This window comes from Plodia interpunctella, chromosome 24 (genome assembly GCF_027563975.2).
Source record: "Plodia interpunctella isolate USDA-ARS_2022_Savannah chromosome 24, ilPloInte3.2, whole genome shotgun sequence".
Classification (NCBI taxonomy): domain Eukaryota; kingdom Metazoa; phylum Arthropoda; class Insecta; order Lepidoptera; family Pyralidae; genus Plodia; species Plodia interpunctella.
The window spans coordinates 1,364,328-1,387,020 of NC_071317.1; the positions used below are offsets into that span (position 1 = coordinate 1,364,328).

Here is a 22,693-nt window from a genome sequence, read left to right on the forward strand (position 1 = left end):
TAAAAACCCCATGTAAACTTGCCAAAAGCATATTGAAATCTTCCATAAACTCGAGATTCAGTATAATCGATTGATTGTCAGTAGGCTCACGTCACTGCTTTTCATTCCTTTTGTGCCAAATGCTGTTGACATCACTTGTATGATGTCATGATAGTTGTGTAAGGTAGCTTCGACAATTCTTTATAGTCGTATTCCTCATGGCTGAGGGTCGTGGTTATTACGTGGAATTAAACACACACAACAACTTTCTTGGCATTATTAATGGAGTGGTTTGTCATTGCCTTCTTCATTTCACACACAAGTTAATAAGAATCAACCAGTGTGCAGGTTTCCTCACGATGTTTTCCTTCACCGGAAGCAAGTGGTGGTCGATGAAAATAATACATGAGTCAGATTGGTATAGAAACTCATGTGGTACGAGTAGGATTCGAACCTGGGACCTTTCGATCATTTTTTGGCATTTTGGGATTTTTGACAAAATGTAATCATGTTTGAAAACCCTCGTTTTATCTACATGCATAGGTACTATTTTTTTTCAAAATCGGTCCATCGGATTAGCCCTGAAAGCGGAATTGACAGACTGACTATCGCATTTGATATGGATTATAGCCTATGGACCTGAGCGAAGGCGGGACGGGAATATCTAAAGCTAAAGCTTTTGAGTTCATCATTTTGTAAGTTTATATGTTTGAGGGGGGGTAGTCTCCGAAACCTACTCAACTGATTTAAAAAATTATTTCACCATTAGATTAGGTAACATTTTGCAAGATTGCTATAGGCTATATTTCCCACGGGAGCGAAGCCCCGGGCAACATCTAGTAGTCTATATTTCCCGTATGACGCCACAGATAATGTTGTGTCGGTGATGTCTTATTGGTCTTCAATAATTTGACTTGCCGAGTCACGCTGAGAAGAATATAGGTTTCCACCAACCCCTATTTATCACATCTGAGCGTATTGAGACGGGTTCATTCCTCCGTTGAGCGTCGGAGCCCAGTGTCCGCTTTCCTACATTTTCGTCTCCACTTAGCACGGTCGGGATCCCTAGTTGTCAGAAAATTGTCACGCATCAACCTTGACGACATCAAGCCAGCGCTTCTCGGGTTTGCCCCTACTACCCGGGACAACGTCCCGTGACGTCAATAAGTGATGTATATCATCCTAAATTGAATAAAGAATTTTTAATTTGAATTTGAATTTGAATTTGAACAACCTATTTATGTTCATGCTACTATTTAAAAATCAATACATATACATAAGAAATGATAAACCATCATTTCTTAGTATCATATTTTCTAAATCTATTGTATTTAGTAATTATTTCTATCTCTCTCTAGCGTAATTAATTTTTATAATACATTAATAAGTTTCTGTCCTATAATTTTCCTATATACTACTATAATATAAATTTTCTACCATAGAAATCACCGCTGTTTACAGGCAATTTCAATAACGGACGTCCATGTTTGTAAATAAAGAAAAACAAAAGCAAGTAAATGAGTATAAACATATATTTTATATCACTCGTCGTTCACATACATACATTGCTGTCATGAAGTGGATAATTATCTTGTGTACAGTCACTGGGGAAAATGTTTGGGCGAATATACACACAAAAATACACTTAAAACTATTATGACTAAAGGATTATTTACAATTCCTAATTCGAATGTAGAATTTACAACTAATAAACTACTTTTTATTTACAACCACAACTATGGCATTCGAAACTCAAGTAATTGTTGGATTATAGCGTGTGACTACCAAAAAAAAAAATCGTGTAAAGTTTTCGTCAATAAATTCACAAGTAAAATAATTTTAATTTTATTTCGTAGGTATGAAACTTGTTCATTTTGGGGGGGGGGGAACTTAACACTGGTTATTCAAGTCGCCTAAAGACCTCTGACATGACTCTTCGTATGAAACTGACTGTATTGCATGCTCCACAACTTTAATTTATTTTTTTTACATTGCATAGTTTTAATTTGATTTTTAAAAGACACGTCACAATCAAAATGTGTGCCTATTGGCTATAAAGCATGCAAATTAGAAACATTAAATATATTTTCAACTATTATATATAGTCTGTCAAAAAATTGAAGTGAATAAAGAAATGAGGGCGCTGTCTCCTGTTCGCTGGCAACACTGGGTGTTAAACAACCGATCTTGAATTTATCTATTTTGTATTGCAACGGCAAAAAAATGTAGTTCGTTAAAAATATGTTTTCTTGACAGACTTGCATTTATGTACTGACAATCACTTTACACAGTAACAATATTATCATATATGGCAATACATATTTTGTATATCATTGAATAACACAAAACTGATTGATCTATTCAAACCTGATATATTAAATAATAGCCATTAAGTGCTTAACGTGAAAATCATATTTCAATTAAGTACGAATTAATAAATAATTATTTACAGATTCATTTATAATTTAATAGTATTTTAATATACACAATTTACGTGTATGATAATCTCGATGTTTACCAATAAATGTCATAAAATTTCGAAAATTAAATACAATCAACAGTCAATTTGCATGTTCTTTTTTTAAATTAAAACCATATGACCTAAAATAAATTAAAACGAATATTTCCTTAGAAATGAAAATTGTGAGTACAGTTTTTATATTTTCCTTAAATTATATTAAAAAAAAAGTCTTAAAACTTCATTTAGGAGACTGTACTTTACTAAAATAATAGTCACAATTTATTTTATTACAATTCAATGTTCAGAATATAGTTTATATAATACTGTATAACCATATGTTTATATTATCGCTTCATGTTACCCACATACTTACTCTAAAGGAACTGATACTAACACTACCTATGTTAAATTGAGCGAATTATTACAAATAACTTTGATAGACTATATATCTGGCGTTTTACAACCTGTCCCATTTTATGAAAAGAAAATCACTCTTCTAAAAGATCATAAGATTATTTAGTCAAAGGTAGCTTATATCATAAGCAGGCTAACGCTATGAAACAAAAAATAGTGCCAAAATAGGCGACAATTAAGACTGTTGCATATTTTTTTTTATTAATTAATGCATGAACCGTATACTAGACAAACAACGCCAAAAATAAAAACTAAAATATGTCAGTTACATAATGTTTCAATATTATATTTAATTTTTGTATTCTAAATACATTGGTAATGTCATTTAAATAATATTTATTTAATGATACACAAAAATGTGTCCTAATTTTAACTGATTCTATGCCTATCTTTGTCATGTGATAATAAAATACAATTTTTTTCGGGACATGATTATAAGGCTTATAATCCTGTCCCGAAAAAAATTGTACTTCGTTATTGGGACAAAGTCTAAACCCTTAATCACTTCATCTCAATCAAATTAACTTTATCAATCCTATCAAATGGACTCCAATAAGAGGAAAAGTGTCGTATAATCGGCGAATTAGAAGCAATCAAGGCTTTTGTAATTAAAAATGCCAGAAGAGCATCGTAAAGTATCGACATGGTCGATAATCGCACACAGTTAATGAAGAAAATCGATAATTAAAATGGACTTGTGGTTAATCGAGCTGAAAATGGAATAGTCAGAGTATAATGGCATCGCAATCAATTTAACTTGAGATAGCGAATGAGAAACAGCGGCGTGTGACTCCCGACCTAGAATATGACCACTCCATGTCCTCCGGTGGATGTCGTACGAGGCGACTAATGTGCAAATTGGCTTTGAGAGCTGATAGGCAACAACCGCATTCCCAAAGAGAGATATCGTCAGGAACACCGCTGGCCAGCCGCAAATATTAAACATTGAAATGTTTAATATTAAACCCGAATACTCGTCCAGAGTGACAAAGAGTGTAAACCAGTCCAACAGTGGGAAACTCTTCCCATAAGACAAGCTACATAACCGACAGATCTATTCTCTAGTTCGAAATTGAGACAAGTGTAATCTTACAAAGAATAAAGCCGTGAACAAATGAAGGCACAGAATTATATCTATTCTAGTTTTTTATGTTTTCTTTTATATAATATTTTAAATAATAATAATAATAAAAAAGAGAAAATTTCTTCCAGTCCACAAGTTTTTGTAAGCAAATATATATATATATGTATATTTAAAAGCAAAAAAATGTAAGCAAATATGTATTTAATATATAAAAATATAAGGCATAATATTTTGGAAATACTTTATGAATAATAAAAAGATTTTGCCAACCTTCAGAGTGCCAGTAATACAACAAAAACATAAAATGACTACAATTTAAAATCCCACTTTTGTGTTATTATGGAGTTACGTATAACTAAACGGCTTGTTTTTAACCCGATGCACTTTGAAATCGATACGGTCGCAACTCGATACTCGTAATCGTAAATCAATCGAACAAAAGACGGAAAGGTAAATACAAATTAGCCTTATAATCGCGTTTTAAAAGACCTACTCGATTTCTTGCACAATGTTTTGAGAGAGCACAAGTTGACTTTTAAAATGATTTTGAGTCTGATAAGTTTCTTTAAGAGAAAACGATAATAAACAACTGTTATATAAGTTAAATTGAAAAAAAAAATTAGACATCTCAGTAGTCAACACTTGATTACGTTAAATTAATCAAAAATTAGTTATTAACTATTCGCTGCTATAAAGCTAAAATTCTAACAGTAATAATAACGTTATTTTGGTAATAATTCTCACATGACAGAGCGCATAAGAAACAAAGAGAATTACCAAAAAAATGTATGTAAAAATATTCATATCGTTAAATAACTAATTACACGGGCGTTCTCCCTGTAATTTTATTATTAAACGGGTAATCACTTTCATTACTTGGGAAAAGAAAAGCAAAATAATAGGCAATAACGTTATAACGTATGTAACAATGAATATGGCGCGTGAAAGACCATAGATCTTAATCGTGAAGTTTGGGCTCATAGACAAATAGCTGTGGAGAACAATCGTCAACAGTTTAAAAACAATTTGGGCAGTCTCGGGCAATTACTGGACGCGATCAAAAAGCAAGATAGGGTGTTTCTAAACGCATCTTAATAATAGCCCTTGAGAGTATAGTCGGTTATAAAAATATTAATATTTCGATACATATAAGCTTTTTAAACTTTCCCATTACAATAATAAGTTATTGAGACATTAATTAATTAAGTTGTATTTTCGAATATACTGTTTGTATTGAAACGTTTCAAAAATTTGCCTGATTTTTAGTGATCAGTTAGAGATCATAATACATACTTGTAGCCAAAATTTTTCCAATTCACAAAATGGAAATGATTTATGCTACTTCAATTTAATGAATTTTCGTAAAATATTTTTTTGAAAGATTAGATCTAATGATATTTTTACTTTTATATTTATTTTCACTGGTGTTGTTATTTTAATTTTAGCATAACTTTTAATCGTATCACGTTAACCAATAATAATCGAGTACTTAAACTAAAAGAAAACTAGTTATTCAACCAATTAATCACATAAATCAACGATCGCTCGTATCTATCAATTAAATATAACAACTGTTAAACAATTTTCTAGATGACTGTACAATCTGCCCATCTCGACGACCTCTCGCTCTATCATAACCTCATAGAGTATATCTATCTTCCTCTAAAGTTGACAGCTCGTTTGAAGGCCACGCCTATCGGAATGATGATCTAAAATGCCTAATTATACCCACATCAGTGAAGGGACGCATCAAAAGAGGCATTTTTAATTAATTTAGCCCCTAACTATTATAATACGACCAATTTGGATAATTCGTGAGCAACTAACAAGATCTCGCCGCCGCCATTTTGAATTGTCTAATTTAATGGCTGCCTTTTTTAATTGATAAGAATGATTAATTTTCGTTATTGGAGTCATTGGTTTAGATTGGCATTTTGAAATTAAATTATGTCCGCAAGCGGAAAATTGAGTTAGATAATGAACTAAGTTTATGTACGAAGAAAGTTGTTAGGTAGGTAGGTATACCTTGACACCATTGATAAATAGGTATAACATATAAGACCAATATTTGTTAATTGACGTCCTTGGAGAAAAGGCCGCGGTGAAGTTTGTTGCGCCGCTTCTTCTTCACCTGCGCCGGCAGCAGACTTAGTTCATGTAATTTTTTGACGTCAATAAGTGATGTGTATCATCCTAAATTAAATAAAGATTTTTGAATTTGAATAGCATTGTACTCCAAGATTTATTATAATTCTTTAAACCTTGTATAGATAACTAAATGAACCTCGGGTAGATAAGTACGAAAGTATGTATACGTAAAAGTACTTTTTCATCAACGTAATCTGCTACAGTACTATTTCTACTTATTGCAATACATCTATCAAACAAGTAAATTAAGTAACTACCAAAATATGACATTACCAGTGTCTTACAATTTGAAATTTGTTAAACTATCTCTGTTAACCAAATATAGTGCAACACAGATAGGTTAGCCCACTTATTTTTTAATTTCTAGCAACACATGGGATTGACGCGTTTCCGTAATTCATTACACGCAAAAGGATTAAGTCCGTGAGCATAAATAAATATTTTTACCAACTATAATATTTACAAATCACTTCTAAGTGTCACTTATCACTCCTACGTCTCATTCTCACTCTCACTTAGTTCGTCCATGTCCATATCTATAAGTTCTTCATCTTCTTCTTCGTATGAATTGTTGAATTGGTTACCGTCATCCTGTTTGGATCCAGAGGAACTGGATTTGGTTCCAGTTTTCGCTTCTTCTTCTTGCTGCATCCTTTTATGCTTCGTTCTTCTATTTTGGAACCAAACTTTGACCTGCAGAAGAAAACAAATGGTTAGATATACTGGAAATAAGTGAAATAAAAATTGAATTTTGTGAGCCAATAAGATGGTGTATGTTGTTAAAAAAAACAATTGCACACATAAATGTGCTTTTTATCATAGATTTTCATATATTAAATTATATATTTTGATCAAAATGGAATTAGATGTTTTATATAGTTTCAAGACAATGAAATGTAACGATATTTCAAAGCCACTAAATAAAAACAACAAAAGGACATCGAATGCATTATTCCAAAAAAGGGGTGTCTATTACCCCAACCATAGACAACCGTCCTACGCTCAAACAACAAAAGGATTAACGGAAGGGCCAATAAAAACTATTCACATATCCCCTTGCTCCGTCATATTTCACTCCATTGAAAGAAAATGCCGCGTCGAAAATTTTTCTGGCGCGCACCATTTCCCGCGTAAAAAGTGGCAGCCATTTTGTTGCACGATTTGTCACGAGTGTAATGGCCCGCGAAATCTATTCACGTAGTTACCAGCCAGTATCACAATTTTGAGAAATTAATGATATCTTTGCGTTGTACCTTTACAACTTTTAAAACGGCTAAACTTGGAAAATCCGCTATATCTACATTTATGATGGTGGCCATGTTGGGACTTTATTTTCTTTTGAAATAAATATCCTTTTTAAACAAAGAGTAAAAATTTTTATTTCATGTATCTTTTGTTTTAAATTCCATTAAGTAAAGCAAATACGGAATATTGATATTGTTTAAAACATTTAATGAAGTGAAATAGACTTGGTTTATTGGAAAATTATCTAAGGATTACCTAAGTTATTTTTTAAAGTCACCTGCGCTTTAAAACTCGAGCTTCGTTAAGTAGATAACTATAGGTTAGGTACTTTAACTAAGTTTTACATCTAATGTTACATTTATTTATTGTTAATTAATACAGAGAAGACTTCCGTAAGTACTGGCGATATCAAAAGTTAAAAGAAAACCAATATCCCATCGAATTATCGATCGAGTTTGTTTATAATCGTAAAATCAATTACTACGTCGATACTAAGGCGTTATCGGCAACGAGTAAAATAATTTATACCCATGTTTTGTATGTAACAACAATAAATATGCCCAAGTACAATTTCATGCCAATGCAAAGACGCCATATTGACTTCGTGACGGATTTAAAATCTTATTACAGTTTTTAATGCAGAAACTTTTATGTTTTCATTTTATGCTGTTTAATAAATTGAAACATTTAGTTTCGAGTGAATGTGATTTCTTGGAAAACTACACACGTTTTAGGTACAATCATGAACAAAAGTTTTATACCCAATTACATTTTTATTTTACTTAAAATTCCCGTTTTTTTTTTTAAGTAGCTACAACGTGTCCCACGTTTCGGCAAATATCCCGTTAATTTTGAAACTGTTTTTCAATGTGGGTCGAAAATTGGGTAAAATTGACAATTCAAACATACACCCCTCAATCGGGCGTTAAAAATCAATCGTTGACTAGCGTCATTGCCCACCCATCTCATCTCATGTCACGGTACATTACCGAATCATATTGACATCAAATATCAATCAAGCACCCTTTGTGATAAATGACGCGTGACTGAGGGAGCCATATAAGTATACACGTCTTTATTATATATTACGCAAACAGTATTTTTTTAGGTTATTCCCAAAAAAAAAGTAAATAATCCCATTTCTGTATGAAGAAAATGTTAAAATAACAAGCATTTTTCGAGCTAATTTGAGTCACTAGAGTTACTAGTCTAGTCTTAAATGTATTTCATTCCCAGCTAGCTGCAATTAGCGGCTTCGCTCCCGTAGGAATATTGGTATAAGGCATGCTTACAACCTTCTCCGTATCTGATTATTATGGACAAAATATTTATCCGATTTGACTAGTAGCTTATAAATCATCAGTTAGAATTCTTGTGTTTCGTCTTGGATAGGTGAATTTGAAAGGAAATTCAACAGCTTTTCATCAATCATGTGATTAGTGAAAATATAATTTGCACAACATTCAAAATGGAAAAAAAAAACATGTTCGCATTATTCTTGACCATATTGACAATCGATACTCGTTTATTACAAGGTTTCACAATTATTGATCAATTCTACGACTATAGCCGATGATTATTATAATAATCACCTGACAGTTATTCCCTCATTAAATATGCCAGTGTGAAATTGCAATAAAATCCTCAATCGACAAACAATAAAGCCACCGAGGTGAGTATTTATGAAATGTTATTCTAGAATATCTAGTTAAAATCTGATCCGCCTATGGATTCCACTTCTGAAGGAAATTCGGGTACAGTCAACAGCACGAGCCTATGACGCGGCAATAGCGGCGAGATTGCAATGAATTTCGATAGGTTGACGTGCTGTTGACTGTACTAGAAAATAATCTGTGGTTCCGGATAATATTTACACTATGAAAATGCTATTTCAGATACTTATTCCTAATATTATTATTAATGTGTGGCAAACATCATAAAATACTCAGTGATAGATGCATGATTAAAGGCAAATCCAACCACACACGCATTACAATGCCTGCATTTAAAAATATCAGTACCTAACTACGTAAGAAAAATAATGTTTATGTCCTAAACCAACAATTATATGTTCATTTGATAGGTTTCTGTTTGAACAATATAATAAGACATCTTCTTAGTATTAAACTGAAAATGTTCACATTATTAAATGAGTATGCAAAAACATTAACTCATTTTACAACCCTGTTATGTCTTTGTCATGACATCTGTTAAACACTTTATAATATATTTACGACACAACTCCCTTTCTTACTGCCAACTATCCCATACTTACCAATCATAAATATTTCATTCATTACAAACCAATACAAACTGTAATACCACGCAATAAAGTTTAATTTGAGTCTTTACAGATTTTCACATTTCGAATGCTAAATTATTGTTGTCATTGTGTGATTTTGAAAAGTGTTTGTTAGGTTGGCAACGTGTCAGTTATTTTATGTTGGCAACATTGTGTCTACCAAGTCGAGTTAGTTATTACACAGTCATTTGTTTCGAATCTGTCGGTGATTGTACTGTTATTATTACGTCGTTAAGTCGCATTTAAGGTTTTCACATACGTACCTCTAAACAGGATTTAAAAGATTATGGCAACGATCACAGAAGTCAATCGAGAGAACTACATAAAATTCTGTGTAGAATTAGGAAAAACAACGAAAATTAAATATGCTTCTAGAAATGTTTCCTCTAAGATAGATTGAAAACAAACACAAACTTGAACATAACTCTATGTGACTACATACATATTTAATTTGATAAAATATTTCTGTGTATGGCACACACATTTATGAAAACAATCATACGAGGCTACTAAAGGGACATATTGCAGATGATAGGCGACAATAACATTCTAAATGAGGGTTGACACCGGGTTGTAAAAGAACACTTCAATATTTTTACACAATATTTTGAAACGAATCAAAGGGCACCCGACAGAGCCTCATATAATACATAAAGAATCTATAAGTCATTTATGATTGTCGAATTCCACGAAAAATAAACAAAAAAAGCAGCTAGATTAACGGAGATTTCGACACAGAACAACATACAAATCGTGGCATTTACAAACGACACACCTCCCTTGAGACACAAGGGTTATATGACGGATATCTACCATCCCTCATTAACTGTCATTCAAACCCCAACTTTATTCCCCACGTAATAAGGCCAATTTGTTTGTTCCTTCGCGAAACTCTCCTGAGGGAATGAGCTACATTTTCGGGTCAGTAATGGGGTTTTTCATGGGGCGTAACTTGCAACTCAATTTGAGGTTTATTGGTGCACATTATTTTAACTGGTAGCACCTATTTTATTAGCGTGAAATGTCAGATCCTTACAAATATTACCATTGGTAGATTCAGGGCCTGTTTCATCACTTTCTGATGACATATATTGTAATCTCACAGACAAAACTAACGGTACATAAATCGGGACTGATGGGATTGTTCAGTTTGTCGTATACAATACTTATAAAAAACAATTTTTAACGCCACCTGTTACATACTATACTCGCATACTTTATCAGCAATTGATGGAAACAAGCAAGTATTATTAATTCTGGCGTGAAGTCATCAAGGATGATATGCGTGTCAATGGTCTGACTGCTAGCAAGAAGAGGAAAAGGAAAGCCAAGAAGGGCATTCCTAGATGAAATAAAAGAGAAGGCAGAGCTCGTGTCGTATAGGGAGGTGAAATCGGTGGCTGAGGACAGAATTAGATGGAAAATGCTCCACGGACAAGAACAAAGTTCTTAAATTAATTGCTGATGATGGTCTGACTACTGCGGATGCCAAAGAAGATGCGAAATGAAAGAGGAATGTAATAATGCCAACCCTGGGTGCCGACGATATCAATGTGATTGATGTGTGAGTGATAATTATTATAACGCTTCCAAAAAAGCCATCGTTTTTTAATGACACTATTACACCATAATTAGGTATGGTAAATACATATTATTCAATGGTAAATATATTGAAATGTAGACCACAATCCAGAGGTCTGATTATTACTTTTAAAACCGCAAAATAACTTAACAGTATTCTCAAAACTTAACAGCTGTTACATAATAACAATCGTTAAAATACAAAGTACACTTTTAAAATACACACGATATTGTCAAACTTTCGCACGAGTACATGCAAACACAAAAGTAGCTAATTAAAATATTTCAAAGTGAACCATGCGAGTTATTAAACAATTATCACGTTTCAATGTAAATTTAATGCCCAAAACTTAAACCTCAAAATGCCTAACTCTGATTTTATGACCGGCCCAGTTAACCCTCTTTAGAAATGCTCTCTAGTCATCCCTCTTTAGAAATACCTATCAACGCCTTAGTAACAGGGTATGAAGTGGACATACTCTAGCGCAGGAACGCCGCTTGAAGCGAGGTTCTATCTACCCCGTTAGGGATGAAGACGCCAAATCCCCTGTCTCGATTCACCCCACGTCCCCACAGGGCGTGGCCGCGGGGTGCCGCTGTTAACACGCGCCCCAGCGGGGGGGCGGGGTGACTCGATTCGATTTACAACGTCTGAATGTCTACATCTATCTGTAGATGAAATATCGCGCGAGAAATAATCTTAAACTTACTATTTGCATTCAGTCAATAAAGTATCGGCAATTGATGTTTATTTTTCATAGTAAATTTTTATTTCTGTTTATTGTTATTAGATCGGCACAACTGTTTTCCATTTTGGCGCGAATTTCGAGTTGTCTTTTATTTATATTAAATACAGCGTTCATTTTATTCATACCAATCATGTCTTGTGTGTGTTTTGTGGACAAAAACATCATACAAAGAGTAAGTCTTGAATTTTCCATCGCCAATTGGTACAAAACTTTCAAAAGTGGTCGAGATGTGATGGAAAATTTGGCTCGGTCAGGTAGACCATAAACTTCTACAACTGAAGTACATCACAAAAGTGAAGGAAATGGAACTGAACATCCTCATTCAAATTTGAGAGAGAGATATAGACAAGGAATAAATGGTAAATGAATATTATTCAACCGTTGTGAAGCATAATTGTTATTTAACCGTTCAACCGTTGTGAAACGAAAAAGACCAGATTTGTGAAAAGCAAATATTTGGATTAATGCGCTATGACTGAGGAACCGAGTTACTTAGTATAATCAAATGTACTCAAATCCTATCTCCGTTCCCTGTTCACTCCGCTGTTAACACGGTACTCAGTGGGAGCTCCATAGGGTGACGTCAATTTATGACGCCCTTGGACGCTTCATAGTTATCTATGTGAATCTTTCATGATGTATATTCTATGATTTTTACGCTCTTTTAATTACATTATCTATTGAATCCACACTGCATCGAATCTTGGAAACTGTTAAGTAAACTGGTATCAGATGACTACCTTCTGATTGTATGATTTAGCTCTGTCTAGTCCGTAAGTGATGAAGATATAACAGCGTGCACTTCTTTCTTCTTCTTCTTCACTTCAAAATGGGCTGACGTCAGACAAGAGTACAGTCAAAAAAATAAAACCGAATCTTCATAATTGTATGGGCAAGTGGTGGCCTATGAAAACATGAGTTAGATTGGTATAACTCATATGGCACGAATGTGATTCGAGCTTGGGACCTTTCGATCACAGACGGACGTTATAACCGCTTTTATTTGTAATGAATAAGAGGGTTAATCTTTATGCCAAAAGCGCACAGGCTCAAACAATTAAATCATTAGAACCAAAATCGCAGCCCACATAAAGTTTAACTTGACCGGAAGTGGGTAATGCGAAGCGGACGCGCCGCTAAGCACTGCTTTCCATTTCCGGGTCGCAATCTATCGGAGTTGCATCTAATGTGGGGTGAATAGAACTTTCAGGTCTAAATGGGAAGCTTTGTGTGCTTTTGGGGCAAAAGTTACTATAAAAGGGGACCCGACTAAGTAATGAAAATTGTCAAAAATATGCTATAATATCACAAAACACAATTGCAATTCTTTTTTGTTGTTTTCAAAATACTTTCATTAATGATTCTATGATTGTGAAATTCGGTTATTTATCTAAAACCAAAATTTTATCACAATTGATCTAGTGATTTAGTTGTGAAGCAATCTTTCGCATAGAAATATAAAATAACAATAACTACATATTATAAAACAAAGTCCTCTACTAACCCTGTTCGGGGCAAACTTAAAAACTACCGGGCGGATTTTTGTACAGTTTTTACCATTAGATAGTGTGATTTTTGAGGAAATTTTTGGTATATAATTTCTTATGTTTTTATCAATGACAAATGTCCACTACAGTCTTCTGTAGTGTATCTATGTAGTATAAGCGATAAAATCAAAAACCACTGAACATAATTTCATGCGGTTTCCATAAATAGATTAATATCTTCCTCAAGTGTAAGATTCACAGTCTGGAAACTGCTGATAATTAGCTTTATTAGTTAATATTATGTTAAGTCTTTCAGGTATAGCAGTTTACATAATTAATATTGACATACTATAATATATAAGGACAAAAAGTGTTAATAAGAATCATGTTTTGAATAAATCATGAATTTACATATGCAATAATCGTGTAAAGTTCGTTAACTGTCATAAAATGAACCGTAACTATCTTGATAGTAATACCTAACCTTTACAATTAACCTTAATGACAATAAGCTTCAGATCATTTTAAATTATTATTAAACTTATTCTAATAAAATTATTTCAGGTCTCTTATTCTCTGTATTGGATTATAGATTCCTTTAAAATTATTTATGAAATTTAATGTATTGTCTGTAATATGTTTGTGTGCCTAATAATTAAATTAAAAAATAATATAAAAGAAATTTCCAATTTAAAAAAAAATCCAGAAGAAGTGCTGGCTTGATGTCGATAAATTGCGTGACAACGAATACCGACGACATACCGACAAAAAGTAAGAATGCGGAACCCCGGACTCCGATACTCAACGGCTGAGGAAGATACCGGGAACACGCACAAATGAGAGAGAGAGAGAGTCGTATTCTTCATTGCAGAAAATGCTTTTTATGTCCATCTTTCACGTCAAAAACGGAACATTCGATTGAGTTTACATTGGTTATTGGTGTCGTACTTCAAAGGATCGAAGAGTGACATAGCCATTTAAACGCGAACCGAGCCGCGGGCATCATTAGTATGTATTTATTCTCTCGAAGAAGGTCCAAAAAGTAAGAAAGGCCGCAAGGCGTGTATTTGTACACGGCGCCTGATGGCTTGAAGCCGTGGGTCGGTAATTTTGAATGATTACGTAAATTACACACCACATCGGATGCAAAACGTTAATATGTTTGCTATACATGTACGTTAGTCTTTTTTAATTATAATGTTTAAGCGTATGTTGATGTGAAGTCTAGATATAAGTGTGCTTAATAGGATTCTGAATGCACGGCGCTGAATATTTTTCTACTTATGAGCTTGTCATTAAGTCAAACATTATTATTTTCCCGGGTTTCATACTCAAAGGGAAAAAGAGTCTTTTCTAAGGCTCCACTGTTCGTCCTTCCTTCTGTCTGTCCGTCTGTCACCAAACTGTATCTCATGAACCGTGATTGACAGTTGAAATTTTCACAGGTGGTGTATATCTGTGTGCCGCTATAACAACAAAAAATAACAGAACAGCACGTGATTTTTATGCCGTTTTTATAGATAATGATACGGAACCCTTAGTGCGCGAGTCCGACTCGCACTTGGCCGGATAAATTTTATCTGTTTATTCTTAAACTCATTTAAATAGTATTTAGTGGTCCCTATCATGGTAAAAAATCAAACATTAAATTTCGAATATTCGGCTATGCTTTCACAACCGGCTGCCTGTCTGACGTCGACCTTCTTTGGGGATGCTGTTACCTATCAGCTGTTTAGGCATGTGTCCCTTAGTCGCCTTGTACGAAATCCTCGAGAGTATTTCGAGTGGTCCTATCCTAGGGCGGGACCACAACGCCACAAAAATAATTTATGATAAATGCATACAAATTAAAGACCACTTTAAAATCCCTAATCTAGGAAATATTAACAAAACATAGGCTTGGCAGTTCCTTCCTACTAATTGCCCGTGTGTTTGCTGTCCAATTAATTCGTATTATCATAAACTGCCTATTGGACCTTGACGGAGTTGCTCAAATCGTTTTAAGGTGCGCATCCAGCACTGCGCTCAGATATGCTAAGCGCATGTTCTATGAATGAATAAAATTATTTCAAACTGTGCACGTATACATAAATAATATATAATCCATATTACATTAAGTAGTAAGAGACAAACAAAACTATGTTAGTAAAATTTTAAATACGGGTCATTGCATTGGACATGTAGGGATTCTATATTAAACTTATTTAAATGTGCCGTGTTCATTACTAAATGTTGGTCAGACCCTAGTATCATTTTATCCAGAGCTAGTAAACTGCGCACGCTCCATTCGCTTCTTCATTACGTGTGTATTCACAGTAAGCTAAAACTGTTGCACTATTTTTTCAAGTGATATGAAATATCTGACTGACAGATTTCCTCATGTTTTTCTTCTACAGAAGCTAATCACGGTATCACGGTTGATTTACATTACAAGATACAAGATAACAAAACCATATATAACATTTTCCAAGTTTTTAACCCCCGACGCAAAAAGAGAGGTGTTATAAGTTTGACTGCTAAATGTGTCTGTCTGTCTATCTGTGTACGTGGCACCGTGGCTCATCAACCGGTGAATTTGGATGCTTTTTTGTTTATTTGATAGCTAATTTTTATGCTGTGGTTCTTAGATATGTTTGATCAAAATCGGTTCAGCCGTTTAAAAGTTGTAGCAAAATGAATATTGAATCGGTCGGGGGATTTTTAATTTGTTTAACAAATATGTTTTGAACAATTTCGCAGTGCGATTATGAGCTCAAATTGACAGTCTCCAAAAGCACACAGCAATTGTATCATTTGTAATTTTTTACCACTTCATATTTACCTATATTTTTATTTTGTAACACCCTGTATAATGTATACTGTATGATAGTAGTATGTCTTTTTTTTTTTAGGATATTGCAACACTCGATAAGAATATCATACCATATCTCTATGTCTTCGGGTCCAGTGGATTACAAGCCTACTCTTTTTTATCGACTAGGAATCAATTAGGTATGAACATTTACAACATGTATCTTGCCAGTTAGCGACGCTTCATTGATACTCGGTGTAATTTGATAAACAATTGGCACTATAGGTGAATCTAGATTTAAAATAACTTTATTTAATACTCAAACATATCATCGTGGTCATGATGGAAAATGATCTTTTTCTGATTGGCCCGGGTCTTGGATGTTTATCTATATATGTATTTGTTATGAAATATAGTATCGTTGAGTTGGTATCCCATAACACAAGTCTCGAACTTAGTATGGGGCTAGCTCAATCTGTGCGATTTTGTCCTAATATATTTATTTATATTTAAACAATATATTTTATGGAAAAAATTGCGAAAATAGATCGTAGTAAAAGATCGAAGAATTATTTATTTGTCATGATGTTCTCAAATCTGTTAACTAATCATTATGAACAACGTACGCTTATATCTTTAAAACTACGTAACGAATTTTGATGAGATTTTTTTCAAATAAATAGAGGGGATCCCTTTCATTGGCATAATGTGTTTTGTCCTAAAATGGATTGGCATAATGAAATCGGCATAATTTATTTAGCATAATATTAATTAGACCTAATTTGGTTTTAGCATAATATGTGTAGGTTTAGGTGCGGCGGGGGTGGCCCTTGGGCCATCCGTAAGCCGCTTTATAATGACCTTACATGAATATGCTAAAAACTGTTGTACTTATTAGTATTATGCGAAATTATAATTAGTAGTAATTACAATATGCTAACTTATGCTTAAAATTTTTATGCTTCTTGACAGTGAACCTAAATAGAGTGATTCTTGAAGAAGTTTTAGGTATATAATTTGTTATGGATTTGCCGAGCGGTACGGAACTAATATTTAATAAGATAAATTATATGTACGATAATATGTATAGAATATTAAGATTAGCGTGATATCAAACTGTTAGTAGGATTTTTTTGCACAAGGAAAGTGTTTTATTTAAATTAGTGCTTAATTAAAAACTTCATTTGTTTTTGTTTTTGTTTTTTCGGATTGCAACCAGCGCCCTTTTGAACGCAAACGGAGCGTTTCCACCGCCGATAATTAAAGAGGTATTATTTAAGACATTTTCAGAATTATTAGTAATAATAATTTCATTAGCAAAGTATTTATTTATTCATTTACGAGCATGAAATAAATTTAAATTCACTGAAGTTTATTGTGATTGAGTAAACAATTATAATTATTGGTAATTACAGAAGTATTACCGAAGTTACCCGACAACGCTGAAATAACGAACTCAGTGCATTTGAAATGAGGCAAAAAAAAAATTGTAATTGTCGGCTCATTAGCGGGTAATGGCAGCAAAAAAAATTCAAAGTTACGAAGCTTGGTAATATAGAGGTTATTGTACTTTAATGAAGTGAAATTATGCTTTGAATAATAGTTTAGTTATTATAACAAAATTTTGTACGAGACTAACTTCCCAAGATTCAGAAATTTCCAGTTTGAGGAACAAGAATGATTTTCAATTTTGCTAAATTTTACTAGTGTAAACATGATCTCCATGCAATTTATATGCATTTACGTGCATTATTCTTGTTATTAATTTGGTGATATAATATAATGATAAACGATATATAATAACATGATAAATTTTATTAATTCATTTCGAATATTGGCAGTTTCTTGAAGAATTAATTTTTTAATCAATACATAGCAGACATTATAAAAAAAACAATTATTGATAAAAATGGAAGCTATGTCACTCTCTAGCTCTCACATGAAAATCCATGATGGAGTTAATCGCAAACAGACATACAGACGCTGCTGTGGACATTGTTTGCTAATATTTACATATTACCTTTTTATAAATTATTTGTTTTGCCAACGGTACAATAGTGATTAGTGCACGATATCGGGTGTGGCTGCTAAACGCGTAACCTGGTTTCTAAAGGAATCGTGTTTGTGTTACGGTCGGGAAACGTAACATATAGTGTGCTCATACCGACGGTGTGTTCGAAGCGACAGACAGATATGAAATAAAATGGACAATACTCAATGGCCCACACTCGAATCATATAAGCTTCACTCGCTTGTGTCGCGAGACAAATAAAGACAACACAACCAGAACCATAGACAAATATTTGTAATCACAGTTACAAATAATTGCCCGCGACTGGCTGGAATTAATTGGGAATCGAACTGAAGACATCCAGACAGTGGGCATACCCGTGGTTGTCACGGAGGTCCTCAAATTTTACAATGATTTATTAACTAAGACCCTACTAAAACTGCATTGTTCTCTGCCCCTATTATAAATATATACAAAAAAAAATCATACGCTAAAATACGTTTTATCACTATCGCGCTTCGGAATATTTGACATTGATAAATGAGTTTCTTTCGGTATTTCTTCTCAGCAGTGGTCAATATTAACGTTGTGCACTTTTGACGTCTTACGAATTTTCGATCAGGGTCACGTGTCCTGACGCGAGTTTAACATTTTTTACCCATCACATAAAGTGCACAACGCCGCTAAAGAAGTTTTCACTTCGAAAAATTATAAAAATCTAGATTTTTTTTTTATCTATACATCAGACACAGGTCACAGCTACAACTATCCTCCTTTTTTTCCTCCATATCTCACGGTCTTCCCCTTCTCTTATTGTCAGCTCATCTTCAACCATCGTCCTTGACGACATCAAGCCAGCACTTCTTGCCGGCATAGCCAGACATTTTGTTCCCTGCTTAATTGCTGGTTTACGCAAGCCGCTGGACCACACTGGTCGAAGACATTTCCACTCGATGAGTTAAGTATCAACTGACCTGAGTTTCAGTCAAGCTAAGCGCCTGGGCTAACTGCTTCCTCTCCGCACCAACGACGTAATGGTTCTTCTCGAACGCGTGTTCCAACTTGAGGAGTTGTGACGGGGAGAAAGCTGTTCTGATCCGCTTCGGCTTGCGGAACGGTTGCAGGAGAAAACCTGGGATATCCGGACCTGGAACCAGAATGAATAAATCTTTTAAATACATACATCTAAATCTATAATTAATGTTTGATAGGGTGATGAGCGTAGTGCGATTAAAATATTTACATCTCATCATCGAGTCGATTCGTAGTGAGAGTCGATTCGCTGAGAACCAATCACATTGCGATGTGATTGCCGCTGCGTCACAATGGCGCACTGTAATTGGTTCGTTGCGTCTCACTTCGAATCGACTCGATAGTGACAAATGAAATACAAACTCGTACTTCGCTTTCAGGTATTGATTCTCTCATCTCTCATCTCCACATGTTCTCGGTTTCGTTCAGGGGTGTGACGCTGCGAAGCCAGAGGTCAGCGTAAAAATCACCTTAAAATTTTGAAGATTCGGTCGTGATTTTACAATAGACCGCCTGCCTGACGTAGTAAATTATCTTGTGAATTATAAATTAATTAAAGGAAATTGTACAATATCTACCTACCTAACGCATAATTAAAATATTAAAATAATATATAATAAATCGTTTTTTGGTGTTTACTTGTTAAAATATAAAACACACAAAGACTTACGTAACTAATTTCTAAAACATAAAGTAAAACATATTGCTACATTCTTATAAAGTATAGCCTAAGGGTTAAAGCATAGTTTTAAGGTTGCCTTTAGGGAAATTATTCAAAGAGAATAAGCATTGAGTGGCTCCGGACACGGGTAGGACCCTGGGTTCCGATGTTCAATGGCTGAAGCAACCGGAAGAACGTCAGATGAGAGATAGAAGAGATGAGTGGTATTGATTGGTGATATAGATATATTTTATAAAATATAGTATCTCTCTTAGTTAGTATCCCACATAACACTAGTGTCGAACTTACTTTGACGCTAACTGAATCTGTAACTTTGTATATTAAAATATTTGTATTCATATTTAAAACCTGACATTAATTAGACGTTATTCTAATAAATTTGACACTATATGATGCAACGAATATATGAATAAATTATTTTTATTAAATATATTATTGCATTTAATTGTAATTTTCGTAATATAATTTTATACGCCCTGTGGCGGGACATAGTGTACATTATCACAATACATATCAAAAATGAAAAATGATCACAAAAAAAAAACGAATTTGAATTTGTTATTTGTCCATCTGTCTGTGTGTAAAATTGTTATAGCGCAAAATCAAAATCAAATCATTTATTCAGAAATTAGGCCATCATACGCACTTTTTCACGTCATATTCTAAATTAAATGATGTTTACCAAAGCTACAAACTACTAGCATTTCGAAACGACCACTGCTGAGAAGAAATGCCGAAATGTAAGTACACAATAAAGTACATGGTCAAAAGGTATACTGAAACATATTATGATTATGATCAAGTGCTGATGAAAGGAAATATATATATGTATAATTACCCGAAAAAAAAAACTATTCGCCTGCCAGTGCAACTAAGTGCGTGTAGAACTGCATAATACGCATTTCGTTACATCATTTTTCATGCAGTTTGATTGATTACCCATCTGATAATGTAGGTAAAACGGTAACACTTGTAAGTACCCGCTTAATACCATTTTAATCGCGTTTGTCCATCTAGCGGCGTAAACAGGAACTAAACGATGACAGTTTTCTAAGTTTACATTTGAAATTTCAAAATATTTAAGCGCCTGCGCTACGATATAAGTCCCTTCTTGTATGTAATCTTCTAAATGCAAAAGTCTGTCTGTTTCGCTTTCACGGCTAAACCGCTCGACCAATTTTGTTGAAATTTAGTATGCATGTTAAAGACCCCCGTTCAAACACAGGCTACATTTTTTATCTTAAAATCAACTACCAAATGACAATAACGGGACGTGAAAGTTTGCATGAAAACTGTCTATTCCGCTTTCGCAGAATTCACGCGGGCGAAGCCGCGGGCAATAACTAGTTTATTATACTTTTACAAATCGAAGTCTGATTCCGATGCGGATGCATGAACAATGCGTAGAGCTTTTATTAACCGCAATGAGAAACCAGCAATGTATCCTACCGAATGCGCAAAATTTTGGCAAACTGTATCACGATAATGTACAGCCAGCCTTCTGGTATGGTAGGAACCAACACTGTTTAAATTAGTTTCTCTTGGTAATCTTCTCAGCAGTCAGTCGTTCCGAAATGTTAGTAGTTTATCGCTTTTATAGAAATACTATATAATTAAAAGAATTACATAAAAAGTGCCTGTGAAGATCTAATTTAAAAATACAAATTCACTACCTTTACTTAAGATATTATTTCAATCCAAAAAACATGAACAAACACATTATGCACTAAGTAGGCGAGTCAAACACAAAAACCACTCATGCGCAACCGCGGAAAAAGCTAAATTATCTATAATCATACAGCAATATGAATAATCGTTAGTTTGTTAATGCTTCGTTACATCATACGAGTATTTCATAAGTTGATAGATTGTTCGAAAGGATCAACTAATTTGATTTTAATCATACACACAGTATTTTTGTGTGTATGTACTTTTGCAGTACCTAATGTGGTTAAGTACTGTGTTTCTGAAAAACTTTTATGAACTAAAAAGAATCTGTCTTTGAATGTGTAGTGTGCTTAGACTACTCGAAATAAAATGCCAATGAGAAGAATGGAAGTAGAATAATTTATTTTACAATATTTACATATATTTATAGTACAACATTGATACTGCACACGTAATTCGCATCACGGCACAACTCGCGCGGTGGTGGGGAGCGCGCTGAACGGAGCGCGCGTCGCGTCGCGTTGTTTCTATTCAAACTGTTTGTGGGCTCCACATTATCCCCCTTCAAGCGAAGCGTACACAAGGTTTGATTACTCTTCCATGTCTTGATATCTTCGGCATAGTTGTTGTTTCCTGTTTTCCCGGCTTGACAATACGTGGTTGCGGCGCACTCGGCGTGTGAGCAGATAGTGAGCGCTGAGATGTACTCGTTGCTGGTGCGGGTTTCGAGGAGTGGGGATGGCTCGGTTGCGCGTTTGCCGCTACGTCGTCATCTTGCTTGATTATGTGTGCCGGTTTGAGTCGATCTATGGATATATTGGATGCTCGAAGTGGCAATTCAATCTTGAAATATTTGTTGTTTCGCTCTATCACTCTGTATGGACCGTCATATGGCGCTATCAAGGGGCTTCTCACAGTGTCATTGCGGACGAATACATGACTGCATGTTGATAATTCCTTATATACGAAGAGGTTCTTACTCGATGCGATTATTCTCTGTACAGGTGATAGAGTTGACATTGTTTCTGTGAACTGGCGGATGAATTGGGCGTCTTCATT

General features: G+C 34.2%; 1 protein-coding gene across 1 annotated transcript in view; it reads right to left on the bottom strand.

The window, feature by feature from the left end:
* Positions 1 to 1,493: 1,493 nt before the first annotated feature.
* The window catches only part of LOC128680628 (homeotic protein empty spiracles-like), a 30,795-nt gene continuing 9,595 nt past the window's right edge, over positions 1,494 to 22,693 (bottom strand). Inside the window, exons 2-3 of the mRNA XM_053763903.2 lie at positions 19,227 to 19,399; positions 1,494 to 6,779 (exon numbers count right to left, since the gene is read on the bottom strand). Coding sequence (XP_053619878.1) covers positions 6,579 to 6,779; positions 19,227 to 19,399 — 374 coding nt within the window. The 3' untranslated portion in view covers positions 1,494 to 6,578. The remainder of the gene's footprint in view (positions 6,780 to 19,226; positions 19,400 to 22,693) is intronic.